Genomic DNA, 27,438 nt, shown 5'->3' on the forward strand with positions numbered 1-27,438 from the left:
TGAAGGCTAAGGCGCATACGTGTAGTTTTTGCTGTTTCGAGGAGTACGTGTTTGAATTTTCGAAATTACATGTATCCTTATGGTGGAAAGAAAGTTCAAACTCACTTTTTGATGCTTAAAAATTGGAATTGTGGAGCGAATTTTTCACAGAATATGCAAAGAGACTAGTTTTACCTGACATCATTAATATCTCAATTTTTTCAAAAATTGCACTTTTATGCGCCTTGCCCTTCAAGCCCCTCGATGTATTTCCGAGTGGTGCCCTGGCCACGTTGCGTATTTAAATTTTTATGGTAAAAATTTTATGTACCGAAAAAAAGTGACTAACGATGAAAATTTTGGATACGTGCGCCTATTGAAATTTTTTTAAAAAAATATAAAAATTAGAATCTCAATGAAAGAATATAAAAGTTCGAGAGGAAGAACGGCAGGAGAAGGAAAATAATCGCAAAGCGCAATGCCACCTTCGCAAAAGTCAGTTGGAATAGGGCTAAAAAAGATCAAAGACTCCAAAATGCATGACTGTTTGATAAAAGTTTCGAATCCACCAAAACCAAGCATGCGTTGCAATGATAAGCTCGAGAAACCCATGGAATTGAGGAATCTATGCTGCGGGGCTGGATTTGACAGAAAAAGCAATAGGTAAATTGAAAAGACGAAGAGAAAATGGTGGAAGCGGGCCGTATAGCAATGGGCAAAGGAAGTGATTAGGTAACTAACTAAAATAAGGCATTCCACCAGAGACCATGTATCCCTATCTCTTTCTCCCTTACAACACAACAACCACCCGTTTCACCGGAGGGATGCGACCATATCGATCTTGGGAGCTGCTTTTGCCTACACATTCGATTGAAGGCGAATCATGTCGAATCATATCGTTCCACGCTGCACAGTGGAACGATACTTTGGTAGAGGTTGGAAATGAAACTGTTTGACTGCAAATTCAATGTGTATTTCGTCACATTAATAGTTTTAAAAAATACTTTTTGAGGAAAATTTTACAAGATAATCAAAGGAGCTACTATTAAACTTCTACGTCCCTATTAACAAAGATATACCAATGGCTATAAAGTGAGCCACGCATTTCCGTTTGGGACGTTGTGGACTACCCGTTACACTTCATTTTTTCTTCGGAAAACTAGCCAACGTAATTTCTTGAAAATTTCCTTGATTTTTCTTCTCTATTGACAGAATATGTTGTACATTCAAGCTTTAAAGTTGGCTTATTTCTCCTCGAAAAAATAAAATAGGTGCGGGAATTTTGAGACATCGCGATGGAGATACACGGTTCCGCACTTTGGCCATCAATGTTTGTATTTTTGTCGAGCTCTTTTACTGACTCGCACTACTGTGCGCCGTATATAGTCGCTTCCCTGACGTAAGACGTAGGTAACTCAATTTCTACGTGAGCCCTGTTCTACCATGCTGAGGAAAAACGCCGTATGAAGATACGAGAGTTACCAAATTTCTTACGATAAAATATTTATTTTTAAGGGAATTTATGAATATTTTTCTTTGAAATTTGCGAGATCTGTGGGTGAAATTGTGAACAAAATTATCGGAAAAATCGGAAGAAAAATGTTCATAAGTTTTCTCAAAAGTGCGTGTTTCATCGAAAGAAATTTGGCAACGTCTGAAGGTTCATACGGCGTTTTTCCTTAGCACGGCAGTGTTGTACTCATAATTCCATGCTTTCCACGGCTCAAGTGGAAATGTAGATACACCATTTCGTCAGAGAAGCGACGAATTATCGAAGCAGGTGAGGCTGCAAAACATGCAGCTTGGTTCGTGACGCTGAATACATCCTATCATACAATTTATTTACGTTAAATTAAAAAAAAATACACAACGTCATTTCTTAAAAACTGCATTGAATTTCCTTCCCTTTCTATAGAATATCCTGTGAAAATTTCAAGCAAAAATGCTTGATCGCTCTTTTTTGATTAATTGAAGCGGAAATTTTGGAAAACCGCAAGCCAAACACGCATGTTTGCAGTTTCATCGTCAAAATGTGTTTCGCGGGTTTTTTGGACTAGTTACTAAACATTCAAACGCGTGTAACTTACAATGAAAAGTTACGCGTAACGATGCAATGTTACGTGACGCATCGATCCGGCTGATAAGAAACCAAACAAGCGCCTTGAGAGGCATTGAAGGTAATTTGAACTCTGAAAGATGAAAATCAAATCATTAAAATCAAAGCTCATTTGATATAAAAAATAGATAATTGTGAAGCGGCCTCAATTATAAAAAGGTGTGACGGTGTTAATAGAGCACTGTTTTTTGTTGACAAGCGTTCAAAAGTTTCTCTGCGTTCTATTGCGTGTTGTGCTATCGCTCTGAAACCGAAATCGACCTTTTTACACTATAAAATTTGCTGTCTATTCAACGTGATTACGTGTTCGGAACATTTCTGTAAATAGAAATAAAGGATTTCCGCGTTGATTTCGTGGTTTTCTTGCGGATCCGAGCTGCCTCCAGATCCACCAACTTCTTACCCAGTGGGCATCTTATAAGATGAGATTACCTCCCACCCAGCCATCATTACTCTTTGGCTTACATCAAAGGTTGCTCGCTGTCACTGCTCGAAACCATTTCATAGACTCGGAGATTAAAACCTAGAAAACTTTCTAAAGGCTGGAAAACCAACACCTATACGATCAAAGCAAGGTACGCGTGCCATGATCATCCAATTTAAACCGTGTATTAGTTGAAATACTTCTCACAATTACGCTCATTTAGTATCATTAAGCCCACATCAGAGATCAAAGTAGAATCCTTAAAGTCGTGTCACGTGGAGTAACTTTGAGAGCTCTAAGATCGTCTGATTCGGGGACTTTAAAAGCGACCCAATCAGGAAAATTTGCATGAAAAATTGTATTGTTTCTTTTGAAAGTGTTCTCAGTAATTTCATTTTTATTCTTTTTTTAAATTTAAGACGAGAATACCTAATATAAATAGAAATATATAATGCCGAGGAAATATATTACGTGCATTGATAAATTAAGAATTTTCCCTCGCTCAGCTTACTTATCGCGGCGATGGCCGAAAATGCGAAACCACGTATCTCCATTGAGATTCTCTCTAAATTTCCGCTCCTAAGTATTTTTATTTTTTGAGAAGAAATGAGTCTGTTACCTATGTAGCTTGAAATTTCTACGAAATATTCTGCTGATAGAGAAGAAAAATCCGAAAGTTTTCAAGAAATTAAGTTGACTACATTTCCAATGAAAAAATAAATAATGTTGCAACGTCGCAAGTGGAGATACGTGGTTTCGCAGTTTGGCCATCTGATTGTTTCCAGTACTGGACGTTAGACTCGATGTACTTACCTACCTCACAAGTAAAAAAAAAAAGTTGGGGGCGTTAGAAATCAATTTTCAGTCTCACCATACCGACTGAAAAGTTTTCCAGCTGTGAGGTGCCATGTGATTTTTCTTTTTTCTTTTTTTAAACTGGTTTTCCTCGAAATTGCGAAGACGTCACTTAACATGTTCGTGCATTTAATACTGAAATCCACTGTCTTGAAATCCAGAACTTCGGTAACAGAAGCTTGTTTGATTTTTCAGGAGGTGCTGTTGTATCGAGTTTTTTTGCATTCTCCGAGGATTTTCCGGAGATGTTCCACCCTATTGTAGTCTCAATCTCGAGACTATAACTCAAAGCTGACTAGATTTGCCAAAACTCAATAATTTCAAGGCCGTCCAAGCAGTATCTTTTCCGGAAGTGAACTCTAGGAGAGTACCTAGGTATGCTAGTATTGTAGACGTACTAAACTTAACGAAAATTTAAAAGCATAATACCACTCATCAGCACCAATTCATCAAATTGTTTAATTATTCTTTGTCCTGACGAAATTTTTGAGTTCAAAATGTTTTATTTGTTTATGCTCTACATTCTGACCCATCTTTGGGATGGTACCTTAGATAGTTTCTTGCCTAGATAAGTATCTGAGAGAATATCATAAGACGTGTACGTAAGTACCTACCTACAAGCTTATCAATGTATTGAATTCTCCTTCGTCACAACGAATTATTAGGATTTAAAATGTTTTATTTGCTTATGCTCTACATTCTGACCCATCTTTGGGATGGTACCTTAGATAGTTTCTTGCCTAGATAAGTATCTGAGAGCATATCATGAGACTTGTACCTAAGTACAAGCTTAGGTATCAATTTATTGGATTTTCCTGCATCGCAACGAATTATTTGGATTTAAAATGTTTTATTTACTCATGTTTTGGCTACTGTCCCACCTGTGAATTTGAGATTTATTTTTAAATTATACGTAGATAATTTCTTCAAAAGTGATCATTGAAAAAAAAATATTCTTCGTGACTACGGGGAATTTAGTTTCAAGATGTTTTATTTTCTTATGTTTTGATTTTGTGCCATTTTTGGAGAGCATGAAACTTGAAAATTGAAACTTGAAACTTTTTATTTCCTCTCGCAAAATAGTCTGACTTTACACTTCCATTCATATTTGATTTCGATGATGGGTTAAAAACTGTTGGTTTAAGAATGATGGAAGAATTGGGGTTTTCGGTACCTGGAGATTCCAAAACCCTCGGTGATAGATTTCGCAGAAAATCAATGTCAAACCTTCAAGCAAAATTTAAATATGTAGCCCAAGTTGCCTGTCCACAGAAAATTTAAACCTCATTTTGTCTTTTTCCTTTTTCTCTGATAAAGCTGTATTTTGAAAATTGCTTCAACTAAAATAAAAAAAATCAGTTTGACGAGGAATACCAACAGTGATGAAGATTCAGTCAGTTCAAATGTAATATGATCCTTTCTTTCACTTAACTTTAACTTATGTTTTTGTGGCCTTCAAATTCTTTAAATTAGAATAAAATGTGTACTTTTTCATACCTATGTTTTATTTTAATTTCATGAATGCTAACTTGTCAGAAACGGACTGTAATCTGACCTGCAAAACACCTATTGGACTATTTTTCAGTAAGCCTACAAATAATGCACGTATGAAAAGATATTCAATAATATTTCAAAAGGCTTCTTTGTCTGCAATATAAAAATGTTTCACTTCAAAAATTGAATCACGTTATCAAAATAACTAAGACAAGAAAAGTAGATAACTACAATTAACTCGAATTTCGCGATACGATGCGACAATCTACCGCTACGCGTCCGCTTTGCTACTTGAAGCGGCTCGCTCCAGTGAAAACGCCTTCAATTGAATCGAGCCGCAACCAGCTCATCCTAGGAGTACGAATAGTTATCTCGCGGATGTCGGACCCAAGACCCAACATACGGTGTTTCGGACGTGCGGTGCAACTACGATTTCGTTAAACTTCAGTCCGCCGCGCTGTATTAACGTGAAACGCCTCAAAAATCCTTGCTTTATCAAATTTTTTCTAATGTAATACGAATTTTCTATGGAACTGTAAAATTGTTTTCCTCGACATTTTCAGGGACATTATATTACACTGCGAATTTCTGATTTTCGAACAGAATGGAGCACTAATAAGTAAAAGGGAAAAAACAAAAGATGAGATTACAGAGTTAAATTAGAGATCATGTCGTAAAATTAATGAATTATTTCTTGACATTATCTAATGAGTGACCAGTGAAAAAATGATGTTAAGTCGATTATTTCCTTGAAATTGACAAAAATGTGTTTTTTTTCACGTTGAGTACACGCAAAGGCTCTAGTATAACTTTGTAAATCACGTACATCTTATTTAAGAGATGATTTCCAAATTTTCCGTTGTGTGATATGTTGTTTTTTCCAAAAATTTGAGGAGAAGACGCATTTCGTAGGGCTTTTACTTTAACTTTCGCGGAAAAAACAATTAAAAAGTATTATTAAAATTTCACATAATATTTACTTCATTTAAATAATTTTTTTACTTACTACAAATTGTTTCAGTGAAACAATTTTTCTTTGATTTAATAAATTGAATTTAAATTAAAACACTGCAACAGAGATACGTGGTTTGGTAGTTTCCCCGTCGATATGCAGTAACTTAAAGACTCGCTGAGTTAGGGTTCCCGCTGATCATAGGCAGATCTAAGGGAAGGGCGCACTACCGTACTAAGGGAGAACGCCGTATGAGCCTTCAAACGTTGCCATATCTCCTTCAACAAAAAGGAAATTTACTAGGGATATTGTAAATATTTTTCTTTAATTTTTTAATCAATTTTATTCGCAATTTAATCTAAAATATCTGAAAATTTCAAGGAGAAATATGCATAACTTTCTTTTAAAAATTCATTTTTTATCTAGGGAAATTTGGCGACTCTCGAATGTTCATACGGCAGCGTCAGCGTGTTCATAGTCCTCTGTTCGTTCGAAAAACGGGAACAAGATAGACAAACCAAGGGACAAAGAGGACATGCAAAGGAAAAATGGAGCGATTCTATTGATTGAAATGAGTGGTTGTCGTATCAAACTTTTGAAAAACAAAAATCAGTTCGGACTAATTGTGTAAGGTCGCCTCTGTGTCACAAGAGTGAGACTCGTGCACTGCACTTACATATCAGCCAATCTATTACTTACCTCCTTTAATTGTCCATTGCAACCACCCGTTTTAACCAATAGGATCGCTCTACTTTCTCTTTGTTTTCTTTGTCTATCAATTTCAATTATCAGCCCGTAGGAAAGATGGTGAAAAAGCACCAATTTCTTGGCTCATGGACCTCCTCCCCCCCCCCCCACCCAATAAGTGGCAGTGTGCAACGTAAATATTCAAATAAAGTGCGTGAATATATGCCGATTTTTCTCAATCAATTAATTGAGTTTCACCCACCAGAAGGATAGGCCTAATGCGCGATACAAAGAAATACTTGGCTTGATTTCAATTTTTTTGTAGTAAGTGGGAGCGCCTGCAATTAGTGGACAAGCAACATACAAAGCACCTCGACGCCGCGTCGTATGCCTAGCAGGAATTTCATCATGCAATGGCACTTTATTGTAACCTGTGCCTTTTAGGCCCGGAAGCCTCGAGACCTTGCGCAATCAATTCTACGTAAATTAATGACAATCGTCAGATCTTTTCCAAAATTTTACAATTTTTGCTTATCTTCAGAGGATTTTAAGTCACTTAGGTAATTGATGCATTTTTCTTCCTTCTAGAAAATTAAGTGAGAACTTCGAAGCGCGCGCAAATGAAATTTTCACTTTACTGAGATCACGGTTCGGTGTAGCCATAGCTTACTTTTAACTTATCTTTGAAACAAAAAATAATGTAATTGAAAAAAGTTGAAATGTTTACTCGTCGATCGAAATGGCCAAATTTCTCCAATTTTACTTCCGTGTATGCGCGTCTTGGTATAACATTTTCAATTTCTCGATTTCAAAAATGGAAAACTCATGAAATCCGAAGTTTTCCTACTCTCATGATTCGTACTTTTTTGTCTAATATGGTAACGTAACATGATTCATCTTCAACTCTCAAGTTAAAACCTTCATCGAAAAATAGCGCGCGACGACGCAATATGTTAGGAAACGCACATTGCATGATGAGAACTTGATAAGCACCGATGTGCAGAAACATACTTCCCTGCTAAGGAAAAACGCCGCATGAGCCTTTAGACGTTGCCAGATTTACTTCACTAAAAACCGAGTTTTCTTGGAAAATTGCGAATATTTTTCTTCAAATTTTTCAGATAATTTTGTTCGCAATTTAATCTAAAATCTCGGAAAATTTCAAAGAGAAATGTGAATAACTTTCCTCAAAAATACATGTTTTATTTAAGGAATTTGGCAACTCTCGATTGTTCATACGGCGTTCTTCCTCAGCACGGCAGCACAGAGGTTTGCGTATTTGAGCCCTGTGGATGTAAGTAATCAAGACAGTTAAATCGGAACTCATTTGATGCGAAGGCGAGATTACCTATTGTGATACGGCGTCACCTATAAGTAGGGTTGACGCTGTCGGTTAGGCATTACTTTTATCAACTACTGTTGTTCGAAAGTGTTTCCGTGCTCTTTGACGTGCTATCGCTCTCAAACCAAAATCGAAGTTTTTGTAGTTAGAGTTTCGTATTCTTTTTGACGTGGTCAGAACTTTCTTGTGAAAAGAACTGAAGCTGATTTGTACGTTAACTTAGCGGTTATCTTGCAGGTATCCGGCCTGCCCTACAGCCATCAATTTCTCACCAGGAGGGAATCTTACGATGAGATTACCTCCCAGCCAGTCATTATATTCCTCTGCTAACAACGAAGATCTCCTTACTTGGGTTTTGGGTCTTTTAGGTGTGTCAAATGAACTTTGAGCTTTCAAGCCTGAGACGCATTTAAATAAGGACTAGAAAATCAACGTCTAAGATCAAAGCAAGCAGGTAATGCCATTATGTAACTCACAATCAGTCATACATATATTCTGTCGTGCTAAGGAAAAACGCCGTATGAACATTCGAGAGTTGCCGAATTTCCTCCGGTAAAATGTTCATTTTGGAAGAAAGTTATGCATATTTTTCCTTGAAAATTTTGGGTGTATTAGATTATAGTGTGAACAATATTGTCCGGGAAATTAGAAGAAAAATATTCTCAACTTCCACAGTAAATTTGTACTTTATCAGAGGAAATTTGGCAACGCCTGAAGGTTCATACGGCGTTCTTCCTTAGCACGGCAGTATTGAAATCAATTAATTGTACAATTTTTTTACTATCCCATCGTGAAATCTATAATTTTTGATAATTTTGAATATTGCAGAAATTAGTAGTCTCTTAGGACTCCTAAATGCATGCGAGACTTTATTGCATCATTTTAAAATACTTTACATATATGAATTGCCAAAGTGCGGAACCAAGTAGCATCATTGCAATTTTTCAAAATGTTGGCTCCTTCATATTTGCGAAGCCAAATTTATAATTTGAGAATCATACGGAATATCCTGCTATCATAGAAAAGAAATATTAAGGGACTTTTCAAGGAATTACTTTGACTAGTTTTCCAGGCGAAAAAAAGCATTACAGAACGCTAACGGAGATGCGTGGTGCCGCACTTTGTCCATCGATTTGTTTAAGTAGCTATGTCTTTTTTTTATTTTTTATTATTTTTTTTTCAAAAAGTGGAGATATATAATTAAAAGGAAGTATAATATGACGTGAAATGAAAGAGTCAGGAAATGAGAGACAGTAGAGCTTAATTACTTTGCAACTGCAGAGTTGCCTTGGACTATGTATTCGCTGACGAAGACCGTTTGCAAACTGTCTTTCAAAATTTGTTATGAATTTCGTTTGTGATTCGACAAAATTTCCTATAATATTTGTTTTAAAATATGCACCCTTCAATAACTATGTCGCTGGGAATTGGCAAGCGTCGGCAAAGAGCAATCTATTTGTGGTGAATAGAGAAATACAAAAATTCAGATTTAAAACAATAAATAAGGAGCACTGATCGTTATACTTGAATTTGAAACAGACGCCCTTTTATTCTTCAAGACATGGTGACACTCGCACGTGCGACCTTAGTTGACCGTAGTTAGTGATATGTGACCTTAGTTGGGTTAGGTTTGAATAGGCAACTAAACTAACTGCGTGGCAAGCGGAGTGTATCGCGGGAAATTGAAGGCGCTCAAAGCCGAGATCGTGCTTTTAAAGTTCTTTACCGCTGAGCCCTGACCATTCTGATGTGAATTATTGCAATTTGACGAGTTAACAACGTTGCCGCTTACAAATTTCCGGCGATTGCTATAGCTTCGACATCGACATAATACTACATAAAGAAATAGGTTGTCAATGTGTCAACTTGAAACTGTTTCAATACAATTACGCCGTGCCCTAACTCTCACCCCTTCAAGTTTAGTCCACCACCTTTCACTGAAATGTGTGTATTGCTGTACATATTAATCAATCCGCTTCATTTTCCTAAAAATTTGATCAATTTCAAAATTATGAACATCCTTCCCGTGCTTCACTCCCTTTTTCTCTCATTCCGCTGTGCCATGTGCCTACCTACCTAGCGGGCTGACTATTAAAATTGCTCGACAAAACGATGATGGAAGAATTAAAAATTAAGAACTGAACCAGCTCATTGGGTGCTTATTACTCGAAATTTCCTACCAGTAAACCCAATGGGCCTGTTGCATGCAAGAGATACAGCCGCGCGAATAGACTTTTTAGGGGTTAAATGACACGAAAATTACGATGGTCTCATTGAAAAAGTCTGAAATACACTCCTTACTGCGCAATTTTGGTTGTTAGGAACGCGCTTTTTCAAATTTCCCGCGTCTGGGGGCAGTTTTCTAATCACCGGAAACGAGCAAACGGCGGGCTCGGTGATTTCCGGAAGATGCCGAGTCGTTGTTGTTGTTGTTATTTTTTCCTTCAGTTTGTTTACAAACCCAACGTGATCTCATATAGTGGTCCATGTACGCTTTATGTGGTAACGAAATCGATCAACTTTTAAATATCCAACGCAATCCTTCTGCATTTCATTTCACGATATCACGAGCTCCGATTTTTAGGTTATGTTGTCAGTTTTAGTTGACCGGAAATAGCCGCGAGTTGCCGTTAGAAAACTGCCCCCAGACGCGGGAAATTTGAAAAAGCGCGTTCCTAACAACGCAAATTGCGCAGTAAGGAGTGTATTTCAGACTTTTTTAGTGTGACCATCGTAATTTTCGTGTCATTTAACCTCTAAAAAGTCTATTCGCACGGCTGTATCTCTTGCATGCAACAGGCCCATTCTTTCAACAATCTCCATGCATCTTCATCATTTTTGAAACCCGATCAATTTTTATTTTAGAAACTAAAACTTACCGAACTGATTTTTTTACTTCTAGGAGGACCTATCTTATCAATATCATTTGCGTTTTTCAGGAATTTTTCTGAGATGTTTCACTCCACTGGGGTCTCAATATCGAGACTTCTGTAACTGAAAGTTGACGACCTAGTCCTACCAATACCGTTAAATCGTTACCCGTCCAGGAAGTATCCTCCCCGGAAGTGAACTCCAGTCGAATAGGTATGCTTATATTGTAGATTACATCGAACCCACACATTATAGTCAAAATTTTTCCACCAGTGTTTTCATGTTTCGGCTTCCCTTGTGAAAATACTTGCAGAGTATCAAGACGAAAAGAGGGTACCTATATCCATAAAAGTTTTACAAATTATTACCTATGTATTCTGTTAATCATTCGTCGTAAAGTTAAAGCGTTGCAAATTACAGTTAAGTACTGAAGTTCTTTTTTGTTGTGAGATTTATGAGCCGTTATGTTTTACTATTTGATGCTTTGGATTATGTCCCACTTGTGGGTTTAAAAGTGATTCTGAATTTTCCGAATTTTTAATTTAATCGAAACCTACTTAATTTTCTTGCTTAATATTTTCCGAACCATCATGTTTTACTACTTCATTCTTTGGCTCATACCCCACTTGTGGGTTTGAGATAGAGCGAGAATTCTCCGCTGCAAGTACCTAGTTTTAAAAACCAGTTTAAACGCTGTTTATTTTCTCTTTTTTAATTATGAGTTTCTGAGTCATCATGTTTTACTATTTGGTGCTTTTGATTATGTCCCACTTGTGGGTTTAAAAGTGATTCCGAATTTTCCAAATTTTTAATTCAATCGAAAACCTACTTAATTTTCTTGCTGAATAATTTCCGAGCGATCATGTTTTACTATTTCATTCTTTGGCTCATACCCCACTTGTGGGTTTGAGATAGAGCGATAACTCTCCGCTGCAAGTAAATTTAAAAACCAGTTTAAACTCCTTTTTTTTCTCTTATTTAATTATGAGTTTCTGATTCATCATGTTTTACTATTTGATGCTTTGGATTATGTCCCATTTGTGGGTTTAAAAAGCGATTCCGAATTTTCCAAATGTCTAATTTGTTCGAGAACCTACTTAACTTTCTTACGTATTGATGGTCTAATGGTGGTATTGATGGTGGGGTTTGCATGTGTGACAGGCATATGAAAATGACGCAGGTATTTAAAATTCTCCACATAATAACCATGAATAAAGGGTGTGAGAGGTTGTCTTACCGGTGCCTCACGAAAGTGGAGGGTGGGGGAATAAGGGTCAAAAAGTTGACCAAAACGCAAGGATTTTGTCAGGGTTATTGGGCCAGAATTCCGTAGCATTTACTTCGATTACTTTATCCTTTGAATTATTCGTATCACCTGGAAACATAACCCAAGTAGCATTTTTCAATGTAAAAGTTGCAAAAAGTTGAAACAATGTTGGTATTAGAATTAGTTGCAACAAAGTTTTAACTTTCGGTCAACTTTTGGTCGATAAGTGCCGAATTTCGGCGATCTGATCGGAAGACAAAGTTGCGACCTGCTGAGATTGCAAAATTGCTGAACCAAAGTTGTTTAAAATCTAAAGATAGGCAAACAGCAATACTTTGGGAGTTGAAACATGTTTCAACTTAAATGCAACTAGTTCCAACAATGATAGCTCCTTCGGGGGAGAGAGTAGGCAATCTGCACATCAATCTATTAGTTGCAAGAATCAAACGATTTTGTTGCAAGTTGTTGCAACCTCTGCTACTTGGGAAGTAGGTACCTTTCAGAATACAATTACCATAGTTTTCTTAAGATTTTCCTCTTTTTCTTTGAATAACTGAATACATAAAATTGCCTTAAAATCAGAGCATATACATCCCTCGATAAACAATGATCAAAATAATGAAGAACCAATTTTATATTTTAATTTGAGTGTGTAATGATACTCATTTCTATTGAACTTTCACCAATCTACTTATTTTCGTCTGCTCCTCAAGAATTTAGTTCAGAATAAAGATGTCTTTCAATTCTATGTGTATATTTTTTCTTCCATTCCACGAATGACAATATGTCAAAAACGCATTGTCTTTTGTCTTGGCTTTAGTCAGCATCAACAAGGTGACAAAAATATTTCATATTTTGAAAATTTTGATTTAAAATTTGAAGAGTCTGCAAAAACTACAAAGAGAATCATTATGTGAAAACAATTTTTCTTAATAAAACTATTGCCATCCGTTTTTGTCTCAGAGAGAAAACTTTCATGAAAAAATTGCCTTTTATGGTTAGATTTTGTTTTTTGTTACTCTAAACGAGTTTTAATTAGTTTTGCTTAAGTACGTACTTTCAATTTTATTTTATATTTTCATGAGGTATTTTGACTTTATTCTTTCCTTCTCTAAGAGACGAAGGTAGAATCCTATTATTTTACCATCAGCCTTTGTTCATGGAAAAGGGCTCATCTATGCACGGTAAATAATGGTAAGAAAACTTTCACATTTTCGCCATGAGCAAATAATAACGTATAAATGTACGGCCATAAGGAAGAACGCAGTATAAACCTTCAGGCGTTGCCAAATCACCTTTGATAAAACACGAATTTTCTGGTAAACTTGTGAATATTTTTTCTCCAATTTTTCAAATTATTTTGCTCGAAATCCACCGAAGAGTCCTGAAAATTTAAAGGAAAAATATTCATAACTTTCCTCAAAAATGAACATTTTATCGAAGGAAATTTGGCAACTCTCAAATGTCTACGGCGTTCTTCCTTAGCACGGCAATGTTATAGGATACCGATGTCATACATTTCTGTAATTTCAAACATTACTTGCAGCTGTTTATACCTGCACACTATAGTGTATCACGAGAAAGGGAGTTGAGAGACATAAAAAATTTCAAGCACCAATAATTTTTAGTTAAACTCGTCAAATGTTAAATTCTTTGAAAAACTCGAATACTGCATATAGTGCTCATTTTTCACCTGAATGTTTCAATCACAGTAAAAATCCATTTGCGTAACAAGCTTTCGTGTGATATTGCACCTAATTGCACCTATTGCACGCTAATTTCGGAATCACAAAAATGTCGTTTAACTCCTTCGTTCGTGATACTCTTCAGATCTGATTATTGAAATTTAGCGCCTCCTCAAGGGCCAGGGCATGCAACCCACTTCATAAAAGGTATTTTCTGGAATCACCTGACTCAAGTAAGTAATCTCCTAGAGCATTTCTCAATAAATCTTAATAATCCAAATTTAATAAAATTAATGGTATATCATTTTACCCATCTACTAAATAACAATATGGCAAAAAAAATATCTGTAAATAAAAATAGACTGCCAAAACCGAAATTTACCTCAGATTCGGATTTCTCGTGAAAAACTGATAAGATTTTATGCATCATTTGTTAGAATAGCGTGAAGGAAAGAGGTTTAATGACGTAAAAAAACACTAATGTGGGATCAATTTTCAAGGACAATTCTGTATATTCTCTTACGATTTTAAATAGATTAAAACGTGTAATATCCAAAATCTAAGCTCAGATTCGGATTCCTCGTGAAAAATTGATGAGATTTCATGTATCATATGTTAAAAAAGCGTGAAGGAAAAAGGTTTAGCGACGCGTATAGATTCTGTCATACCACCCTTTTGAACTACGCCACCGCGCCGCGCTGGTCGCCCGAGATGCAACCGAACGGTGAGGCGCCGGCCGGCGCTTAGCGTTCGGTTTCGTCCCGAGGAATTTCTCACGATAAATTCTTATTCTTCCTCCTCCGCTGACCCACTGAGCACTACCCATGTTGCCACGTTGGATTCATATGCTCGAATCAGTATGTCTACGTTACGTCTCTTTCCTTCACGCTATGCTCGGGTATGATACATGAAATTGTATCAATTTTTTATGAGGAATCCGAATCTGAACTTCGATTTTGGGTATCATGCGTTTTAAGTCAAATTTTCCAAATTCGAAAATCTGAAATGACTGACGTGGCTTAAAATGCCATCTCGGCTCCTGTTCGATGGATTTTCCTGAAATTCGGTGTCAAGGTATGATACATGAAATCGCATCGATTTTTTACGAGGAATCCGAATCTGAGCTTCGATTTTGGGGATCACGCGTTTTAAATCAAAATCTGTCAAAATTCAAAATTCGAAAAACCGAAATGGCTTAAAATGCTATCTCGGCCCCTGTTCGATGAATTTTTCTGCAATTCGGTGTCAGGAGGTATTTTTCGACGGGAAACTCGAATTTTTAGTCCATTTTTTAAAATTCTCAACTCCAAAATGTTGGATGTGGCTTAAAATGCTATGTCGGCTCCTGTTCGATGGATTTATGGCGCCCCCATACTACATGCCTACTTTTGTATTTCTGTACAGCCGCAAATTTAGGGTCAAGGGGCGCCTGACCGTCTATGGACCAGGTGGAGTTTTTGTCCTGAAAATTTACCTTTAGACGGCAATTCTCTTAATATTTTGTCTCTGGTTTTTATGCCCCCCCCCCTCCTTTCTCGCGGACTCTCTTTTCACTTTTCTTGCCTCCTTTTCCCTTCCATTACCCCCTTCTTCCTTGCTTTCACTGCCCAACCTTGTTTCCTTTTCCTTTTTTCCCCTTGTCCTTTCTTCCCTTTTTTTCCTTTTCCTTTTCCCCCCTTTTTCCCCTCTCTTCTTCTTTCGTGGCGCCCCCCAAAGGCTGGCGCCCGTGTGCGCCGCACGCCCTGCACACGCCCTAAGTCCGGGCCTGGAAATACGTGGTCTGGTTGTTTCATCGTCGATCGACGCTGTTAGTCGGCAATCACAAATCTCGTTTGCAGTGTCTGAAAATCTTCGCCTCTATGTTATTTTTTTAAAGGAGGACAAATTTGACATCCTTCCTTGAAATTTTTGCAGAATTTTCTTCGCACAGAGAAGAAAAATCACAGGAGTTTCAAAGAATTGCCGCTGAGTAGGTACTTAGCTTTCCGTTTAAAAATAAAGTATATGACAGGAGGTCTGCGACGTCGCAAACCGAGTTCTGATTGCCGACTTACACCTTCAACTTCACCGCCGGAACTTCAGAGTTGTATCTTATTGCCTTTCCTTCAACAACAAGCTCCACTGGCGGGTACTAATATAATGAACCACTAGACAAGGTACGAATTTCAGCATTCTGATACATGTTTCTTAACCAAAATTTCACGTAGAACACGATACGCACAACGAAAATTACCGAAATTAACTCTTTACGAAGATATTTAATGATTCTTGATGCGTGAATTGAAACCACCCGCTCATGAAAACTCAATGCTCTACGTGATTTACATCGCGCGCTAAACGTTATCATAAACGTCTCAGCGATATAAAAATCTGGCAACCTCAGTCTTGACGCTTTGGCTCAGCTACAGCAAATTGATTATAGTTTGAACAACACATGGTGGGAGATGAACATTGCTCGATTGAGAAGCTTGCTGAAACCATTGTAGTGCGCGATTTGACTCACGTAGAGCTTTGAGTTTCTCGCGAGCGGCCAGTTCAAATTCCTCGTAACTGATGCGAAATAAAAACGTTAATATCTTCGCTAAGAGTTGGTTTCAGTAACTTTCGTTGCGCGAATCGTGTTCTACGTGAAATTTTAGTTCAGAAACATGTATTAGAATGCTAAAATTCGTACCCTGTCTAGTGGTCCATTTCCTTTGCGTGGTTCTACCAAACCCTTGTAAAAGTCCGATATGAAATGCATGACCGTAAATGTAAACCATTAGTATCAACTTCCTGTGACTTGGTTGACCATTAAAATTATCTCCACTCTAAATTTTTTGATACGTAAAAATTGCGCGCAAAATCATCAACAACGTGAGCTCATCATCGTGATTTAATATCCATACATTTCAGAAAGTTTAACAGACGCAAAAAGATTTATCAATTGCGTTTATTGTGCTTCGAAATTGATAAAATAAAAAATAAAAAAATGAATAAAACACTTTAATGTGACGCTTTATGAGTGATTGAATAACAAAACGACAATATGCCTCACCATGTGTTGACATGATTTGAACTCCTGAGCTCTATCTGAAAGCGAAAGCTCTGTGATGATCTCTTCATGCTGAATATGGTTATTTCTTGTTAGTCGCATAAGAAGAAACGACCCAAATGTCTGGTGCAGAAAAGGGTTTCTTTTTTGTGTCGGAAAGGGCTTTGTACCTATGGCATAAAGGAAAACACCCTTTTTCTCACGTCTGTCATGCGATGAATTTCAGCCGCTGCATTAGTCGACCGATAGCTTTTTATTTTTACGTCTCTGAAATACGCAGCCATTCTATTTCGATAAAATTAAGAAAGAGATTTCAATGCTTCAACGGGACGACTTTATTTCAGGATTTGATGGTTAGGTGAACCGAGAGTCTAGCTTGTCCTCATTGTACTTATATTTGACTTACTTTCAAAAAAAAATTTGAGAAGTTAAATAAGAACATATCTTGTAAATTCTAACTTCATCGCCCCCTCGATTCGCGCAATGTCATTTGTACGACATCCGCTAATTCGCTACGTCCCTTTCAAAGGTATGGTTCGCCATCATGTTAGATTGTAGGTCAAAGATCCAAGATATTAAAGTTGAATTTTTTGTTTCTTGGAGGTCAAATTGGACAGTTTTCGTGAACTGCCCATACATTAATATCAAATACGTTTCACGCTTACCAACGACTGCACTGCGGTTGACGCAATACGTGAAGTATTCCTGCACTCTTGTAGGCGCTAATAGGCGTGTCGCGCCGACCAGCAACCGCACGGTGTTTGGCGCAATACGTGAGGTATTCCTGCAGTCTTGTAGGCGTTAATATGCATTGACCGACGGCTGCAATATGTTTGGCGATAAATAGTATAAACGATCTTACAGCATTCGATTTAAAGAAACTGTGAAACAGAGGGGAGGGATAGTATGTTTGAAGAATGTCCGGGTAAAATCGATGAAACGATTCGAACAGAGTGCAAAAATATTCGAACGAAGACTCTATCGAAAATTAAATGAAAACAAGTGGCAGAAACGAATGCGAGTGAATTTTTAAAGGAAGAAACCTTCTAAACATGTTTATTTCCCAAAATAATGCTAGATTGACTGGACTGGTCGGGCTACCCGGGTTTACTGGCGTGCTTACTGACTTTCAGGCTGAAGGACTGTGGAATGGACCACAGATTGAAGGATGGTGCGGGGAGGGGGGGGGGGGGGTCGCTCATACAACGACAACGCGTCAATTTGAATTTCGCGCGCTTCCAAAGCCGCAAAGAGCCTCCTGCTCGCTGCGCAGAGAGTGTGCGCGGTGAATGTAGCATATAGCGCGAAAGGTAATGCGCTCGCTCGGAAAGGGTATTATAAGCCAACGGGTAAGTATTCGCATCATAATTTTACCACATGAAGACCACCTGAAAAAGTAGCAACGAGTTAAACGTCGCTGTCAACGTTCGATTATAATTACGTCACTAAAGTGAAAAGCATTAGTAGACGAACAAAGCTTCCATTCATTGGGAAAACTCTCTCAATAACTACCTACTTTTAACTTGGGTATGTATTAACATGGGCGGAGCTGGTAGCTTTGTGTGAGAAGGCACCTTATTGAGGGATGGGGGGGGGGGGGGGGGGGCGGCACACAAAAAGACATCCTACCAAAGGGAACTCTTCCACCTCTAGGGAAAGATTCGAAAGATTTCTTTGATAATTTAAGTTTAGAGAGGGGGTCCTGGGATTAGGTACTAAAGGCGAATTTTGATAAACTCAGGAACAATTTGGAGCTATTTTTGCTAAAGAGAAGATCATATAACAATTGCAAAGATGACGAACAATGTATCACGCTCTTACTTGGTAAATACCTCTTTCTTGAGAAGGGCCACGTAAAGAGCTTGATGCAAAAACGGCTTTTTTCGCCCCCCTGCTCTGGAATTTCTTCAGACTTTGTCTATTGATTACTCATACTTGAGCGCTTCTTTTCCCAAATTTTCAGACCCCCAAAAAATTTTGGGGGGGAGCTAGGACGGGTGGAAGTCAAAACCTGTGAACCTCGATATCTCTCGAACGAAGAAAGATATCGAGGTCCGGTTTGGACGAAAAATCGTCTAAAATTGCATACTTTAGGATTCTAAAGGTCAAAATCCCGAAATCACATTTTTAAGTCAACATATGTGCTTTTTTCCAGTTTTTAGGTCTAGAAAATTTCTTTTAAACGAAAAATTTGCAAAGATCTCAATTTTTTATTTGAACCAAAACCAGTTTTTTAAATTGTTCGTCTTTTTCCGCATCCAACGAGTGGTCCAATAAGCTGGGGAACCAAACGGTTCCGGAGTTATGATCGATTGAAGTTTCCGCTCAACGCGCGCAGACCGATTTTCGCGCGCAAAAAAGTCGGATTTGACTGTTATTAGATCAGTTTGAATGTTCAAACTAAGCAAAATGCATTATTAGGGACTCTTGAGGGTCGCTGAGTTCAGAAATTACAGATACTTCCAAATAATTCACGTTTTTAAAATTACAGCTCCGCACAGGACCACTGAGCGGCCGGTCGGCGCTCAGTGGGCCTCTAAAATAGCGCTACGGAGCTGTATAATTTTAAAAACGTGAATTATTTGGAAGTATCTGTAATTTCTGAACTCAGCGACCCTCAAGAGTCCCTAATAATGCATTTTGCTTAGTTTGAACATTCAAACTGATCTAATAACAGTCAAATCCGACTTTTTTGCGCGCGAAAATCGGTCTGCGCGCGTTGAGCGGAAACTTCAATCGATCATAACTCCGGAACCGTTTGGTTCCCCAGCTTATTGGACCACTCGTTGGATGCGGAAAAAGACGAACAATTTAAAAAACTGGTTTTGGTTCAAATAAAAAATTGAGATCTTTGCAAATTTTTCGTTTTAAAAGAAATTTTCTAGACCTAAAAACTGGAAAAAAGCACATATGTTGACTTAAAAATGTGATTTCGGGATTTTGACCTTTAGAATCCTAAAGTATGCAATTTTAGACGATTTTTCGTCCAAACCGGACCTCGATATCTTTCTTCGTTCGAGAGATATCGAGGTTCACAGGTTTTGACTTCCACCCGTCCTAGCTCCCCCCCAAAATTTTTTGGGGGTCTGAAAATTTGGGAAAAGAAGCGCTCAAGTATGAGTAATCAATAGACAAAGTCTGAAGAAATTCCAGAGCAGGGGGGCGAAAAAAGCCGTTTTTGCATCAAGCTCTTTATGGGGAGCCCCTGGCCCCCAGTGAAGTTCTACAGTTCCCCGTGCGCCAAGTGAGGATGCGGGGAATTTATCTAAAAGTCCAAGGGGCATATTTTCAAAAATTCTGAGGCGCGTGTTCAACCAAAACAAGAAAAATGGTCAGCTGACCCCTTTTCAACTGAGTTGAACAGATTCACATCATGTTGCAGCAGGTTTCAACCGAGACGAGACTTGAAGTTTGACTCCTAGTGCGTAAGTTTAGTAGGAAGTAATGCTCCAGACTAACAGTGATGGTTCTTTTCACATGGAAAATTTTCTGTCTCTATTTTGGATTCTTACCGAGAAAACATTTGCAGCTACTGATATTGAAAGCCACTTCAGATTTTTTTTTTTTCAAAACGCAACTCGGTGTATTCTGTTCAACTCTGTTCACCTGAGGATGACAAGCTTGCATTTTCAATTACAATACTTTTATAATTAGGGATAAAAGTTCCTTCTAAAGAGTGCGAGAGAAGGTAATAGAACATGATGACCAACGTACTGACAATCTCTGTAAAAACTAGTAGGGTAACTAATTAGACCTCAAATCGCATTTTTTTCTGTAAATAAGTGCTCAAAATAGAGGATTAAGACTTCCTATCAAGGAATTACATTAACGGAGAGTAATGAAACATATCGATGGCCAAATTGCGAAACCACTTGGCACAGTTTACAACACTGCGAACTGCCTGTCACATTAAACTTTTTCTCTGAAAGACTAGTCATCGTAATTTCTTGAAAACTTCATTGATTTTCCTTCTTTAAGAGCAGAATGTTCTGTAAAAATTTCGAGTCATAAAATTATCTTATTTCTCTTCAAAAAATATGACAAAAACAGAAATTTTGAAACACTGCAATGCAGATACATGGTTTAGCACTCAGGCCATCAATATGTATTGTATTAAAGTGCCTGTTCAGGTGCTGTGGCATTGGATGGAAGAAACTGAAACATAAAAATTGGAGTAAAAAAAACGAAATTTTATTATAATACAAACACAATTTTCAGTCTTACAACTGTTAAACACGAGAAAATAATTTACAGTGACGCATGATATAAGTGTTAAATCGAATCTTTAAATACAGCTCCCTGAGAAAAAAGGATTTTCAATTAGATAATTACTAGAAATTGCTTTAGAACATGATTAAATTAGGAAAAGTGTGTAATACTGTTGAAGTGATTAAATGATATCTCCAATAAAGGACTTTTTTTTAAAAAACCAATTTAAGTACATTGAAAAAAAAGTGTGCAACACAAAGTGTTGATAACTCATGGGAGCATTAGAGAGTAAAACTAGTACTGAATACATCCAAGTTCTGACATAAAAATTTTAGAACTATCATTGAGGGCCCATCAAAATCATCTTGATGGTTGGAAGCAGAACTTGAAATGAGTGAAACTTACAAACTACAGAGAACAAAAAATAGGACAATAGGAAAATAGGAATCAACATGAAGAGACCAGATGAAGAGGGTATTTAGGTTTCCATTTTCTCCGGCTTGCCGTCCTTTTTGCCCTGTTTCAGTGCTGGTTTGTTGGTCTGAGTGATGGAGATGTTGCGTTCATCCTTTGCAGCAATTGCCTGTAGACACAGAAAAAAAAAGATTAGTTTCACAGAAAATTTAAACTAAAAGGGCAAGACCAATCTACACAAGTCAATCATTGCGAATACTCTTTATCTAGAGGTATCGTCCAGACAGCACATCTTAGAATGATGACATACGAAAGTAACTCCCATCTTCTTAACTTCTCACCATCAATGCACCATCTCAAGACTCGTCTTTGAGAATGATTGACTTTTGTACATTGGTCTTTGCTGTTAGCAATGACTTCAATGACATGACATGTTTAAAAAAATGTCCTTGAACTTCACAGTGGTACAAACTGCCCACAAATGCAAGTTGTTGTCTATACGGTAAGATCTTCATTTTTTCAGGACAGTCAATTGAATAACTTCAATTAAGGTACCCTACAATTAATCAATTTATGCCATTGATCACTTCGCCAATTTAACTTGGGCCAGAACTTTCACTACGGTTAGCAAGAATCAAATGTTCCACTTTTGGGAGACAATATATACAGACTCACAGCATGTTATCTGACTATTTATGCTTATATCGAAGGGGGCCCATATGCAAGCAGTGAAATGTGGTCAACTCCTACGCATCTTATTATGAATCTATTAAATAATGAAAAATAAGAACATATTAACTTACTTTCTTTGGAGCATGAATAGTAAGAACTCCATCTGAAGACAGGGTGGAGGTGATAGCATCCTTGTTCACATCCTGAGGGACTAGATAACGACGGGTGAACTGTCGAGAGACAAAACCATGTTCATCGCTACGCTCTTCATGTTTTGCTTCCACAGTAATGTAGTCACCAGCTGTTTTGACATTTATTTCTTCGGGTTTAAACTGTTGAACGTCCAAGTTGACCTGGAACAGAATAGAAAACGTTTGTTACCTTTGGTGCAATATTGGAGACACAGGAAATTTTGTCAATACGTTTTAAATAAGTCCTGAACCATATCCAATGACTTAGAAGTGACAGTGCTTCGAAAGAAAAATGAAATTTTCTGTTAGCATGAAACTAACAAATTCTTACTCCTTCAGTACACAACAACATCAAATTTTTTCAATGGCGGCACTACAAATTTCTAGTCTTACGTTGACACATAAAAGAAACCTTATCAGAGTTACCTACTGCACCATTTTAGCATTCTTTCCTATCACTTCAGCAGAAAAACTACTGACTCTTCCATGGAAAAATGACCTTAACTGCTATCCAAATAGAGTATGTGAGGCTAAGAAACAGGGAGACTGCATACGAGTTTCGCTTTTGGACAATGGACCACTAGACAGGGTATGAAATTCAACATTCTGATACATGTTTCTCAGCCAAAATTTTACGTAGAGCACGATGCGCACAATAAAAAATTACCGAAATTGACTCCTTACGAAGATATTTAATGATTCTTGATGCGTGAATTCAAACCACCCGCTCATGAAAACTCAATACTCTACGTGATTCACATCGCGCGCTAAACGTTATCATGACAGTCTCTGCGATGTAAAAATCTGGCAACCTCAATCTTGACGCTTTGGCCCAGCTATAGCAAATTACTTATAGTTTGAACAACACACGGTGGGAAATGAACATTGCTTGTTTGAGAAGCTTGCTGAAACCGTTGTTGTGCTCGATTTGACTCACGTAGAGCTTTGAGTTCTTTGTCAGCGGGCAGTTCAAATTCCTCTTAACCAATGTGAAATAAAAACGTTAATATCTTCGTTAGGAGTTGGTTTCAGTGATTTTCGTTTTGTGAATCGTGTTCTACGTGAAATTCTGGTTAAGAAACTAGTATTGGATTACTTAAATTCGTACGTTGTCTAGTGGTCCATTGTAACTATTTTAAATCTTTGATGGAAAAAAATCACTTTCACTGAGCAAAGCTGATTCCACTGGAGAAATTCCAAGTTTCTGGGAAACGTACTTTACAGTATAAGAGGTCTCTCAAGCAACTCAATACGTAAATAGAATTCATGAGGATACAGACTTCCTGGGTCTGGAAAGAGTGAGTCTCGGAATACAGGAAGATAGAAGTAGAAAATGATCAGAGGGACTGTTTAGGGGCTTGGAAGACAAGTGGAGTAGGTGCAATTTGTAAAAAAATTAATGTATTAATGATTTTAACTAAAATTAGTTTTAAGCAGTACTCTGTGTAAAGTTCACAACTAAGATCCATTTTAAAATCATTGAAAGCGAGTTTGAACTTTCTTTCCAGCATAGAGCTTCATGTCTAATTGGGAAACCTTGAACATTAACTTTTTAATGGGAAAAATCTGCACTTGATCTCCAAGCTCCTCATTTGAAAGATGATTTTAAAGGACTCTTACCTTAAATTCTTTCTTGTCATTTTGGATGTTGGAGATGCCACTGTCATTATGTGGGGCTAATCGCCATGGGCGTAGGTACCCAGATCTGGCAGGAACAGCTAGAAGATCACCCAGTCCAAGTCCATAGTATGGGTCATAGATGCTGGGGCGGCGTGTGTCTTCCAATTCGCTCAACAACAATGGAAGCAATGACATCTGTTGAATAAAAACAAATTATGTTAGCAGCTATTTCAAAGAGATACTGATGTGAGTAAACTGAAAGAAGATGTATATGCTTTGAAAATCAACACCAAATATTATCTAAGACAAGACATTGCCTACAACCAATAATTCGCACCTTCCATGGCAATATTAGAAGCTCAACTCAAGTTCTCCTTTAAAGGACAGGAAAACTACATAATCATAGAGGAGAGAATGGGGAATGATAATCAATTGGTTTAAATGGCAGATACCTGGGTATCTAACCCTAAAAATGTACATCGCGCAAACTGCTCAAACTTAAATTTACTGAAGAAGATCTTGGAAACAGAAGCTCATTAAGCTGGAGTATAATAAGTACTTCACTGAATTCCTTGATAAAGAAAGGACGCATTGGTAGGTGCAAATCATCTACTTGCAATCACCTCTTCGTATTTCTCTCACTAACTAGGAGATAAAGTCGTGTATTTTTCTGTGAATATACTTCTGTCATCAAAGGTGTTCACAAATAATCTTAGTGCTTTATGTCATGAGTTCCCTTTCAGAGAGTAACATAGCAAGAGATCAGGAAACATTGCAATGGAGGTGTACATACTAGGATACCTACTTCTAGATATGTCACGGGAGTAGAGGCTTCTGCTATATTTTCCGCTCAGCACGAGTCAAGACCAATCTACACAGGTCAGTCATTCCCGAGGACGAGTTCTGGAACCCTACTGCGCAGTGACGTAGTATTGAGTGCCTGCAATGTATTTCTTATGGGAGCACCCATTGTGATGAAGCATTGAAGGCCACCGAGTTAGGGCCAGGTGGGGGAGTGGATCTCAAAAATATGCGCAATGACTGACCTGTGTGGATAAGTCTTCCAGAGAATCTTTCTGGCTTAAATCGGGACCAACTGCTGTTGATATCAGTCTGAGCCAGGGGAAGAATATAATAGTCTTGAAGCATGAGGCTTAACTATTACAGGTAACAAGGTGCAAAAATGGGGGAGAAAACTCATCATAATTTCTCCATGATCATCACCAAAGACAGCGCTCCGTACAGTGAAAATTCATTACAAAATTACATTTAATGAACTTCCATGGAATTTTGCAACTCTGCATGTTCATTTACAGTTGATGGGAGATAATGTCAGTGGAAATGCATAGTCTTTCAGAAATGAAATCATCAGACAAACTTCTGCATTTCAATTTCAGAAGCGAAATTGCGTACCTCCTCTGGAATTTCAAAATGAAAAGCTTCTTTGAGGCAATTGAAGAAACGAACACTTGCTTCCTCTGAGGTTTCATAATGAAAAGCTCCTCAACGGCAACTCAAAAAACTACCATATATATGACTTGACCATGTATACCAAATAGAATAATAGGGAGAGTTCACTGCCGGAACTCAGACTATGCATTTCTGATCTGACAAACACTGATCTCTTCACAACTCTGGACTAGGACAGACCACAGGGAAATGGAAGAGATACCTACAGTGCGCCTAATACACTGAAAATGTAGGAATATCTTACCTTGATGGTTTAGAGCAAGGAAAAAGAACTGCAGGAATACCAGTGAAAAGGGGTGATGAACTGGATGGCCGAACACGGATTTCTGACACTGGAAATTTCACTGACGGTATAACGCAACGAAGTGAAACTGTTGGAGAATCGAGAATCACGAAACACACTTCAGAGAATAAAAAATCACTTAGAGAGACGATAGAGAGCACACAAAAGCACTTGGAAACGCTAAAATGACACGCACAAATCTGCACTGATCGCCGTGAGAGAATCAACTATAATAACCTCACTCTGCCGGCATGTTTGTTTATATACCCTGCTCAAGGGTTCTCGATCTTTCTGGAGCATCCAGAAGAATGTGACCAATGAAAAATCGAGAACGTTCTGGAGTCGGTTTCTCATTGGCGAGAGGAGGTCGCGCGGGAATTGTTGCGTTTCAAATAATTGTTTGTTCTCACCCTCTGCTGGGATGGTCGGGGTTTTATCGGGCAACTCCCGAACATTCCAGAATTCTAGAACGTTCCAAACCTTTCTACTCTTTTCGAACACCCTTCAACCCCGTCGCTAAGCCCCCGATTCACATTTATTCATACGAATTTATTCTCGTCGCACCAGTGGACTGTTGAAAAAAAGAGAGTGCCAGCAAAAATCGGGATTGGCATGCACGATAATATTTATTGAGCATTACTTAGCTATTTCCTAACGTTGTTTCCGCAGTTGATCAGGGTTTTAATTTGTAAAGATATTTTCAGAAAAATTCGTTACAAACCCTTGATCCCAAACTTTGACTATTTAAACTGTTACTCATTAAAAGCATAGTAAAAAATCATGTTAAAATCATCAAGCCGTTTTGGGGGTTGAGGAAATGGACTAATATGTCAAAATGTTCAGATTTCATCCATTTTTTTTTTAAATAAAGAACATCACACTTGTAACTTTTCCTTTGATTTAGAATTTTGAAAGGTAAAAATGTACTTTTTCAGTGAACCATCTAAAAAAACCTACTTATGTATCATTCGCTGACAATGGCCAGATTCCAGAAAAATTTTGAAATTCTTCTGAATTGAAAATATGCCGCTTGATATCAAGCGGGATTTTTATCTGTTCTTGCGATGTCATTATAGTACCTATGGAATATAACTTTAAAGCAAAAAAACTGGCCTCTCAGTTCTTGGCAAAAGACCAATGTCTTTGCAAAAGACACTATGCAGTCACTTTAGAATAGAGTCATCCTGATTGGACATTAATCAGGAAAGTACCTAAATCTATCTGAGACAGGAGTTTAAAAAAAATACGGGTCTATGACGGGTCCAAATGGCATTATAAGGGGCCACATAACTTCCTCTTTGGGCAACTCATGTTATTTGTAGGTATGCATGTAACGACATGTGTCACAACTGACTGAAAAAAAAATATCTGATAGTTTCGCCTGACAAGATTCACTGATTTCTTTGCTTTTTTGCACCAAAAAATGCATTCTTCTTCGCGGAGGTTCGACGAATAAGTCCTCATGATAATCCGTTCAGTAATAAATAAACAAGATCTCCATGATTTAGTTTTTCCACAATTATTCTGCAGCCGGATCGTTGAAACTTTAACTGGTTTTGTTGGCACGATAAGACAAGACATAGCCCTATCTGCGCTGCGTAATACCTATATTAATTTTTGATTCTTGTCGTGCCGACATCAATTTCAACACAGGCTGCCGATCTTGTACTTCTAAACCCATAAAATTCAGTTTTCATAGTGAGACTAGAAAACCACATCTCTATGTAAAAATTATCCAAAACTCATGATTCATATTCCAGACGATTTTTCTTATAAATTATTTAAAAATTATCAGCCTGTTACTGAGGTTTGCCAGAGATTCAAATAGAGACTTTTCACTCAGACCAAAGGAATGGCCAATTCTACGCTCACA

The 27,438-nt window shown here is 37.7% G+C and overlaps 1 protein-coding gene and 2 long non-coding RNA genes across 3 annotated transcripts; 2 read left to right on the top strand and 1 right to left on the bottom strand.

Moving 5' to 3' along the window:
• Positions 1–1,680: 1,680 nt before the first annotated feature.
• LOC109037145 (uncharacterized) lies at positions 1,681–4,868 on the top strand. Its single transcript, XR_011899761.1, has 2 exons — positions 1,681–2,670; positions 3,570–4,868. It is a non-coding gene; the product is annotated as an uncharacterized lncRNA (long non-coding RNA).
• A 2,396-nt stretch (positions 4,869–7,264) lies between these two features.
• On the top strand, positions 7,265–12,735 carry LOC109036675 (uncharacterized). Its single transcript, XR_011899760.1, has 2 exons — positions 7,265–8,303; positions 10,752–12,735. It is a non-coding gene; the product is annotated as an uncharacterized lncRNA (long non-coding RNA).
• Positions 12,736–20,875: 8,140 nt separating this feature from the next.
• On the bottom strand, positions 20,876–25,817 carry LOC109037043 (protein lethal(2)essential for life). Its single transcript, XM_019051537.2, has 4 exons — positions 25,527–25,817; positions 23,813–24,007; positions 22,133–22,354; positions 20,876–21,498 (listed from the first exon to the last, which is right to left on the bottom strand). Exons 2-4 carry the CDS (start codon positions 24,005–24,007, stop codon positions 21,394–21,396), a joined length of 522 nt encoding a protein of 173 aa, XP_018907082.1. The 5' UTR covers positions 25,527–25,817; the 3' UTR covers positions 20,876–21,393.
• Positions 25,818–27,438: the final 1,621 nt, after the last annotated feature.

This window comes from Bemisia tabaci, chromosome 4 (assembly GCF_918797505.1).
Source record: "Bemisia tabaci chromosome 4, PGI_BMITA_v3".
Classification (NCBI taxonomy): Eukaryota; Metazoa; Arthropoda; class Insecta; order Hemiptera; family Aleyrodidae; genus Bemisia; species Bemisia tabaci.

Bases quoted from the DNA above. Each gene is read 5' to 3' on its own strand.
- LOC109037043 (XM_019051537.2), bottom strand. From the start codon at position 24,007: ATGTCATTGCTTCCATTGTTGTTGAGCGAATTGGAAGACACACGCCGC. The intron at 22,355-23,812 runs GTAAGAGTCCTT...ATTCTGTTCCAG, and splicing joins ATGACAAGAAAGAATTTAAG to GTCAACTTGGACGTTCAACA. The intron at 21,499-22,132 runs GTAAGTTAATAT...CTGTGTCTACAG, and splicing joins CTATTCATGCTCCAAAGAAA to GCAATTGCTGCAAAGGATGA.